This window comes from Cystoisospora suis (assembly GCF_002600585.1).
Source record: "Cystoisospora suis strain Wien I chromosome Unknown contig_1379, whole genome shotgun sequence".
NCBI lineage: Eukaryota > Apicomplexa > Conoidasida > Eucoccidiorida > Sarcocystidae > Cystoisospora > Cystoisospora suis.
Window position 1 is genome coordinate 20,047 of NW_027154179.1, and position 9,129 is coordinate 29,175.

A 9,129-nucleotide genomic window follows, 5' to 3' on the forward strand; every position below is an offset into this window, starting at 1 on the left:
CTGGGCAAGCATCCGTGCCGTATTTGCTGACTTCAGCTATCTCAGTGACTCGCCGGACCAATTCGTGAGTCCGTCCGGCTACGCAGCACTACGCGCATCGAAAATCACGTCCAGTCTATCCCCTCCCCGACCCGCACTCCGTCGCGCTCAGCGAGATGCCGTCATCCCGTTGCCGTGAAGGAGTTGCCTCTCCTCCTTCGCGAAGCGCCTCGCGGCTGTGACAGCCCAAGGGTTGTTTATGGAGTCTCACCGTCCGGAAAAAGCGAAGAGACTAACCGGAGTGTGCGCCAGCACCAGCTGAGTGTCGGCCCAGTGATACCGGGCACGGGCACCACGGTACGAGCCGAGGTCGTGAATTGCGGCGAAACAGTCTACGAGGCGGACGACAGCTCAAGAGTTGTCGGAGTGAACGGACACCGGGTACTTTCCCCGGCAATCACGAGCTTACCTTTTCCTTCAGCTGCAAGAGCCTCTCGTGCCTTGGGATCGATCCCGCGCCGCAAGTTCGGTACCAAACCCAGAAACAAATTCTCTCGAATATCCCAGGTTCTCTTCCCTGCCGCGGCGATGGCGTGCCGAAGAACAATCTTCAGCGTAGAATTCTTCACGCCAAGAATTCTCCAACAACGGCGGAGCTCGCATGCTAATGCCATGGTTGGACTGTGATAGGCAGCATGCGTTAGGCTAAGGCTTCTTTTCAAAGCGTGTTCGGGAAATACTCGTGACATTCTCATCAGTGCGACTTGTCCTTGTATGGCTAAGACAAGCAGGTCGTTGACCTGAGAGCGTGTCGGCGTCCCTTCCACCTCAAAGGCGTCCACGCATGAGCGCAAGAGTGTCAACCTCTCCCGCTCTTCCGCCTCCAGGACTTCGGTCCATGATGCCCTCTCCTCAGCTGTAGACGCACGCGCGCACCAAGAAGAAACGCCCGCGCCCACGTGAATGCACAGCTGACGGAAAACAATGAACGCATGCACTTCTTGCAGCCGGCTGTGGCCTTACCAGGGCCCAGTGTTCTGCTGTACACCCAGAAAAAATAAATAGTCCGTTCTATTACCAGGAAGTCCACCAGGCTACGGATGGGAGAGGCGGACACACCGAGTGCGCAGCTCTTGACTCCCTACTGGCCACTGCTTCGTACGACAGATCCTGATGTGTCGCTCCAGCTATCTACGTGCCAGTGCCCCGGGCTGCAAGGTCACTGAGCTCTCAAGATCCTCTGGCTGACATTTTCCCGTCTATCCCCTTTGCAATTCGAGTGCAGACCCCTTGCTGCTCACCTGTTGCTACACGTGACCTGGTGTAGTCGTGGCGGCTCAGTCCTTGTGCAACCTCATTTGACAGGACAAGATGCGGAAAACCGGCACTCATCTGGGGGGGGTCGTGATCGTGAAGAACCGCTGCTCACAACGTCAGACGTCGGAGGCGGAGACGTTCAATTTTGACGAGCAGCTGCTACGCCATCCTCCCACGGAAGAAAGCAGCACCCCGACAGGAAAAAGAAGGGTACACTGACTGCGCTTGTAACTGCACATGAGCGCTTTTCCTCGCAGCGCGAGGACCGGCCAGACCGTCCGCCCAATGACTTCATGAACGCTTTTCCGGAGACCACTCGTCGGATATGTCAGCATAATGAGGATGCACCCGCCTGATCTGTCCGAGCGCTGGCGTACCAACCGTCGTCCGACAAGCTCTATCCTCACAGTCTGTTCAGGCTCACCTGTGGGAACTGGAGCAGCCGACGGCATTTGGTCTGCAGGCGAATCGACATCGCTGGCCGCGACACGGGCTGTTTCCCGTGGTGCCTTAAATTCCCCCGACGGACTATGGCCTCGGCCTGCGCGCAGTGACCAGCCTTTAGAACAGTCAAACGGACTGCACATCGGAACGTGTCACACGGCCTTCCGTGCGTGGCGGCAGCCGCCCAAGGCGGTGAACCACGCGCACCCATGTGTGATGAGCAAGTCCCAGCTTTTCAGGCAAAAAGCCTTCGGCTTGCTGATTCAGTCCAGGCTGTTTCCCGGCACCCTGCTGTAACGAATATTACCCGCCTCCGTTGAGGTGGACTGACCGAGTTCTTGGGAAAACAAAAGAAAAATAGTATTGAGAGCCTGCGTCGATTTGTCCTGAAAGCCTCATAACGAATGAGGCCGCAGCGCCTACCCCCACGGGCGTGTGCCCCTGCCGTCAGTGAGGTAGTCCGCGAAGGGCAGCCAGCGAAGGGGGGACACCACGCCAAACTGCCTCCAATATGCCACTCTCGCAACACGTGCAGACCTCTCGGAAACGGCCGGACACACACGTGAAGACACATGTAATCTGTCTCGCCCTGGTGCGTCCTCAAGTCTCCGAGGGCTCCAGACCGCTACTCACACGACCCAACAGGGAAGGCGCCTCCTGGCCCCGCCGCTCCGGTCCGCGGTGGCGGCTGAAGACAAGTCACGGCTGATGAAAGGTTTTGCTTTAACAGGAAAGTAAACACAGTGACTCATGGTACACTCTGCTTTAAACTCGACCCGTCACCACAAGGATCGCACTCAACTTCGACTCGCCGCCCAGAAACGCATCTCAGACGGACAGCAGCAGGAAAAACAAGGGACGGACGACCATTTCACACTATATCATAATGAGAGTCTGCTGCCGTGGCGCAGGTCACACACGGAAAAGTGATAAGCGGACCCCGGACACTTCCCGACTACTGCATTCCGCTTCCGTTCCACTGCCTCGGACTGACGAGCCTTTGCGCACACCCTTCCACTTCGTATAAGTGGCGGCATGTGCCTATCGGGTGTCACGGTCCAGAACAGTAGCTTACCGTCTCTCGCTATAACACTCCCAAGAGCGCCGCGCTGGTCTTCGAAGCCTAAGAGTGCAATGCGCAGACAAGCCTACCACGCTCTGATCCACGGAGCTGTCTCGTGTACACGACTGGTTGCGTCAGGGTGCGCTGTGGAAGCTGATGCGGCAACTAGCGCCTTCGTCACCTCTCACCTTCCCGCTTTTGGGGACGGAGCGGGGTCTACAAGTGGCAGAACGGAGTGAAAGTAACCCTAGCGACAACATGCGGCTTGAGATCAAGAATGTGAACTGCTCTTTACCCAGGCAAAAGCTTCGCACTCTTATCCCGCACAGCTGCATACCCCACTGCCGCGCGTGTCATACACCAAAAAAAAAGTAGGCGAAGCCATGTGTGGTGGCGACGATCGACGACCGGAACAAAAACAGGCGAAACCAAGTGCCAGCAGCCCGCCACGCATGGTGGAACTCACTTAGCTTCAGATCGCCGGATGCCACCCATTGCTGCACACTCTTCAGAGGGTTCCACGCCTCGACAGCAGCTGCAAATACTGGACAAGAACGCCGTACGAGAACACGGTCCAAAATACGGCCGTGGACACAATAGCTGCAGTTTTCTTTCTAGGTCCAGCTTGCCTGCTCAGATTTAGTTTTGACTCAAGCAACCCAGTCACCCAAGACGCCCGCTACACCCAGGAATGCCACATTCCAGGAGATGACATAGACTTAGTCAAACTGTCCTATCAGCCGTGAGTCCACGTGGCAAGACGCCCGCGCATCAGCCTCGCGCTCGGGCCAATCTCCTCCACGAATCCGACAAAAAGTTTCTGCCGCTCCTCCTCGGTTACCCGGCCTGCTGCTCTGCCGTGGTGTAGCTGGTCTGTGCCACTGCCTAACAGCTGCTGACGCACCGCTACACGGGTCCCCTCTAGGGCATTCAGTATACTGAGCGCAAACCGCAAGGGGTGCAGAAGGCTCCACTCGGCGCCGCTCCTCGCCATAAAAATTCATGAAGTATCCGTAGAAAGAGCGGGGTACTGCGGAATGCGGGAGTGAACCATCTACTGGCTGACGGTAATAGTCAAAGCCGCCGACCACCCAGCAACCCTCACATCACTTTCCACTATGCCTAAGACTGACCTGAGCCTTCATTCGCAAGAGCCTCGTGTGCCTTAGGATCAATCCCGCGCACAACACGCGGCATCAGGTGCAGGAACAACTTTACTCGGGCCGGTCGTGTCTGTGTACCAATAGTGACCACGGCGTGCCGAAGTAAGGCCTTCACCGTAGAACTGGTCACGCCCAGGGCTCCCCAGCAACGACGAAGCTCTCGGCCTAATGCCACGGTTGGAGTGTGAAGCGCAGCGCGCTTGAGATTCAGACGCTTGCTCCCACCACGTTCGTGGAAAACCCGCGACATCCTCAATAGAGTGATTTGTCCTTGTATAGCTGCGACGAGTATGGCGTTAACCTGAGACCATGTAGGCGGCACTTCCGCTTCAAAAACGTTCATGCTTGTGCCCAAGGACCGCAGCCTCTTTTGCTCTTCTTCTTCCAAGACCTTGATCCACAACGGCGCCTCCTCAGCTGCCAACGCAGACAGGCACCAGAGATAAGACCTCTCCGCAGTCCCGCGAACCCTCCGGAAAAACCACGTCTTGTTTCCTAGAAAGCAGTAGCGGCTGAGTTCCGTTGATGACCGCGTGTCTTTCCATCCTATAGTACCACAGTCCAGCAACCTTGTTCCTAACAGGAGCAAGCGGGCCCGGTTGCAACTGCAACCAGCGGGGGGCGGCCCACGTGAGGGATTCCTCAGACACGAATTTGTCGCTCTAGTGAGGTAGAGTAACACTTTGGAGTCCGGCCGCCGGCCTGCCATTCCTCAAGCGTATTCACTGTCCAAAGGAGCAATTTGGCTACCGCTGCTAGGCCTGTATTTCTCATCCTTTCTCGGGTACTTTCGCAGTGAACGTGCAGCTGCAGCTCACCAGTTGCGACTCGAGCCTGAGTGAATTCGTCGCGAGACAAACCCTCGGTAGCATCGTTTGAGAAGACGAGATAAGCGACGCCGTCCGGCACCTGGACTGAATCGCGGTCCCCAGCTGTTTCAGGACCAACCGGACACAGGAAACGGGATGGCACGGGGTCGAGTGGAAATCGGCAGCGTGTACAGATTGAATGCGACGCCGCATGTGGGGACGTGGTGCACTATGAAGAGTGCGATCGACCGGCTTTAAGGCCGGTCGAGACTGTGGTCCCTGGACACCCAGCCGAGCACAGAGGGACCACGTGCACAGCCCGGTAGCTTTCAACCATGGATCTGGACGATACTTGTCGTCCACAATGCCTCAAAAGCACCCCCGACTTTTACTTTCTGCATAGGACGCATTCCTCGCCTCGGTCAAACACAAGAGCAAGTCTACCCTCGGAAACACTCACCTCGTGAAGCTGGATAAGCCAGCGGCGGCGCAGACAGATTCACATCGTCCCCTACGGCGAGAGCACCTCCCTGTGGCGGCCTGGCCATTTTCTGCGGAGAAGTGCCCGGGGCTGAAGGGTACCAGTAGGAAAGAGAGAATCAAGCACAAGCAATTTCGTAGACGCTGAAGAAACTGCGGCGGCCGCTATGGCTTCGTGCTCATCATTCAGAGCAGCCGCGGAACCGTGCAGCACTCAGGTGGAATCTCAGAACTTCCCCCCTGCTTGCTATTCTGTCACGGTCGTTTCGCAATCCTCTGATGAGACAACATATGTCGACGTTTTCCAGGAAACAGGCCTGCCGGAGTTTCTGAACACTGGGGCTGACAAGTTGCCGAGTTCCTGTTTGGGGCTGTCGTGACAGGAGAGCATAGCGGCAGAGAAGAAAGCCTCTTTGGCCGTCGCGAGCGGCCTAGCATGAAGCACGTCCACTTGTACAGAACACTGGAGCATAGATGATGTCTGCATCAGGCACGTCGCTCTGCGAAAACGCCCCCTGGCCGCACGGAGACAATTGCGCGGGAAGGCTGAGTAGTTAGGGTACGGACGTTATCCCTGGAGTAGCACGCAGCCAAAACCCGCACTAGGTCAAGTTGTTGAGAGTGCTGGATTCCAAAGGATGGCGGCGCCTCATGTAACTCTGTGGGTAGCCGCGCGGGGGCCAACGTGCTACCTCCCAAATATCTGTCCACAGATTATACCGAGCGGCACAGTCCGTTGCTTGTCGACGGGGATAAGCCGTCATTCCTGCAGCGCACATCCGCGAACGAGCCCCACCGAGGATATTGGCAAGCGACTTCTGCGAACAGTGGAACGATTCTCGCGCAACCAGTTTAATTCTCCTCCGACGTAATCCTGCAGTTAGTAAGACTGCGCATCGTCTGGAAGGTAACTCCACAGTACGTTCAACTTCAGGGGGTTCTCATAGTCCGGTTCGTCCCCCGTAGTCGCCACGTGCCCGTCAGTCGTTCCAGTTCTCCGATGTAAGCACATACATGCACAGCCCGGGTGTGTCCCAACCGACAGAGAGCAGCAGCTTACTGCTTTCGGTTATAACTTGCTCAATCGCGCCGTGATTATCTCCGTCGCCTGGAGTGCAACAGACAAACACACAAACGACGCCGCCCTGTGATCACCACCCGCGCACATACGCCTCCCCAGATGGAATCTCGAGCCGCAAGCAGAGATAGTAGAGAAGGGCTGTTGCTACAAGAGATTTGCACTAACCGTAGTCCGTTTTCTTTCAATGACGGAACTTAGTCAGCGTGTACTGTACAAGCCTATGACAGCAAAGCGCGTTATTCCGCAGAGCGGAAACTACTCTCCTGAATGAACTGCTGACACTTCTATCCCTGGGAACCGCCTCCCGGCGGCTGTCCAAAGCATCACTCCTGATCGCAAGGCGACGATTATCATGACCGGGTTAGGCACAGACAGTCTCCGCTCGCTAACTCTTCATCCTTGTGTTATGCATTCAACATCGACGTAGTCGAGGCACTTTAGGAACTCAATGCGAAAGATGAACGCAACCGGCATCTCATGCTTCTTCTGTGAAGCGAGTTGTCCATATACGATAATAGCGTGCGGGGGCAAGCAGACAGAATCACACCTCCGAGCTGTGCTCAGACAAACGTCCTGAGTATTTCGGCTACGCGGCGGGTCCATTCAAAAACCGCGCTGCTCTCTAGCTGAAACGACGGTGACGTGTTTGTCCATTCGGGCACGCCAATGCGTAGACACTCGTGCTAGACAACCTTGGCACTGGACAGTGGCGCCTAGACCGGGAAGGCGTACGAACTTCGCGCGTCGGGTATTTCTTTCCGAGCTACTCACTCGTTCTCAGCACCACACCCATCAAACACCAGGTCACGCGCCGAATGCCCACAGGGGTACTACTAATAGGCGAGGTGCACGGAATCGTACGCCGTCACAGACAACTCCACGCCTGAGAGGGCTAAGAAGTTGCGCGAATTTCCCGATACATCCCTGGAACCAGGATGACAGAACGTAGCTACTCTCGTGGTATAGCATGTAGAAAAGTGTCTACCCCCCCCCCTAGGATAGTACATAGAAGTGAGTACTCATGTCAGTAAAAATTCATCTTTTCGGAGGTCGCTTTGCTTCTCGAAAACTCCTTCTTCTGTCCTTCTCGCTCCGCTTTTTCTGCACAGGAGTTGCTCCAACAGGCGGGATAGGCAGAAAATTGGCACGTCCGAATAAGAGTGTCCGGAGGCGCTGTCAGCATAGATAGCACGCGGTCCCAGACAGTTCCCTTCCTCCCGAGCAAGAGAACACAGCACGTTGAGTAATCAGAAGGCGTCTGACAAGGCGCTTCTCGTTGTACTGTTGAGACACGCTACGGACGGCTGGTAAAGCAGGCATGTAGCCGCAGTCTTTGGTAGCTGTAGTGCAAACATACTATACACAGGTACGCGAGCTGAAAACATAGACTGCTACAAAATGTCTGCTTACGCGCCTAAAGGTCGTCCTTCAATAAATGACCGAAAAATCAGAACAGAAACTCCAGGCAAACGAGAAGGCGGCATCCCTCACGCCTGATACTGTTCCCCTCTGTTTTAGTTTGCATCCCTCCATCTTTTTCTACATACTTTCCTGTTGGGTCGAGAGACCTCGTTCAGCCTCGTCGTCGCTTTCCTTGGCGACTGTCTGCGAAGCTGCTGCTCGACTGGCCCGGGCGGCTTGCTCTACGACACCGCACAGGGCTTCTTCAACACCGCCTTCTTCGTCGTTTGGAGTGGACGGCTCGTGAGGAAGTGCCATTCCTGCTAGTCTTCTAGAGAAACCATGCCCGCCAAGATATGATGGTTTGTCAGGGCTTCTATTCTTGGAATGCAAGGAAGGTAGCCGGGAAGAAAACTCGGAGAAACCTTTGTTTAGACATGTGTGTGCATAGAAGGCTAAAAGAACAAGAGCTCCAACTCTCGAAATCGACGCTAATGAGAGTACACGTCGCCGGCCTGCAGCTCTCTGCCGTACTTGTTTACGAGTGGGATGACGGCGGCCAGGTGCCCTGCTGCGGACGGACGGAGCGCCCTCCCCTGGTCCTCTGCCCTGGGTTAACAAAAAACCAGCACCTGTTTCGGCTATGCCGTGGAATATACCTTGTTTCGCTTCATGCAGATCAACCTCCAATCCTCCATGAGGTGATCGGTGTGCGTACGCCCTTCCTTCATCCTGTCCGCGCGCACTCTCATTTACTGCCGATCGCTCTGCGACTGGTAGTGAAAGGAATCGCGACGTAGATATCCCCGGGACCGCGGGCGACGCCTCGGTAGTTCGAGAAAATACCACGCCCCCCTGACGCGGAGAAACGTGTCCGCGCACACGGTAAGACTCGCCTTCTGCATCCATCGTGGAACGGACGGAGATGGCGAAAAGACCAAGTAGACGGCATGCGAAGTGGCCAGTGAAAAGAAAACGTGAATCACCCAGGAAAGAAAGAGGAGATGACGGGAAGCAAGCGGGATGGCTGAAGAAGCACGAGGGCGGCGTAAGTAGTCGGGAAATTGTTCCTTGCGGAAGCTCTTTTCTCGTCCCAGAGACGAACAGAAACATGAGCTGTGAGGAAAAAAGACCGGCGCCGAGGTAACATGCCAAGGCGACAACGCGAATCCATGCTCGCATCAACCCAAGTCCGGGACGCACAGCGAGGCATGGGGAAGTGCGGTGCGCCAGGCTAGCAAGCGGGCCCCGAGGCCCGTCGATGCCCACCTGTAGACAGACTGACTGGCCCGCCCCTAGTCTGAACTTGCACTTGCTTTGTTGGCGGTTCCATCACACCGAAGCCATTCAGTAGTTTGTGCTGCTGCCTCAGCACTGCGCTAGGGTTCGCCG

General features: G+C 56.0%; 1 protein-coding gene across 1 annotated transcript; it reads right to left on the reverse strand.

Moving 5' to 3' along the window:
• Nucleotides 1-449: 449 nt before the first annotated feature.
• CSUI_003174 (uncharacterized protein) lies at nucleotides 450-9,077 on the reverse strand (the record flags this gene model as incomplete). Its single annotated transcript, XM_068063372.1, has 10 exons — nucleotides 7,884-9,077; nucleotides 6,316-6,363; nucleotides 5,236-5,346; nucleotides 4,785-4,898; nucleotides 3,937-4,383; nucleotides 3,270-3,347; nucleotides 2,816-2,863; nucleotides 1,721-1,837; nucleotides 1,281-1,400; nucleotides 450-895 (listed from the first exon to the last, which is right to left on the reverse strand). Coding segments are annotated over exons 1-10 (2,565 nt in total), but the record flags the coding sequence as incomplete, so codon positions are not given.
• Nucleotides 9,078-9,129: the final 52 nt, after the last annotated feature.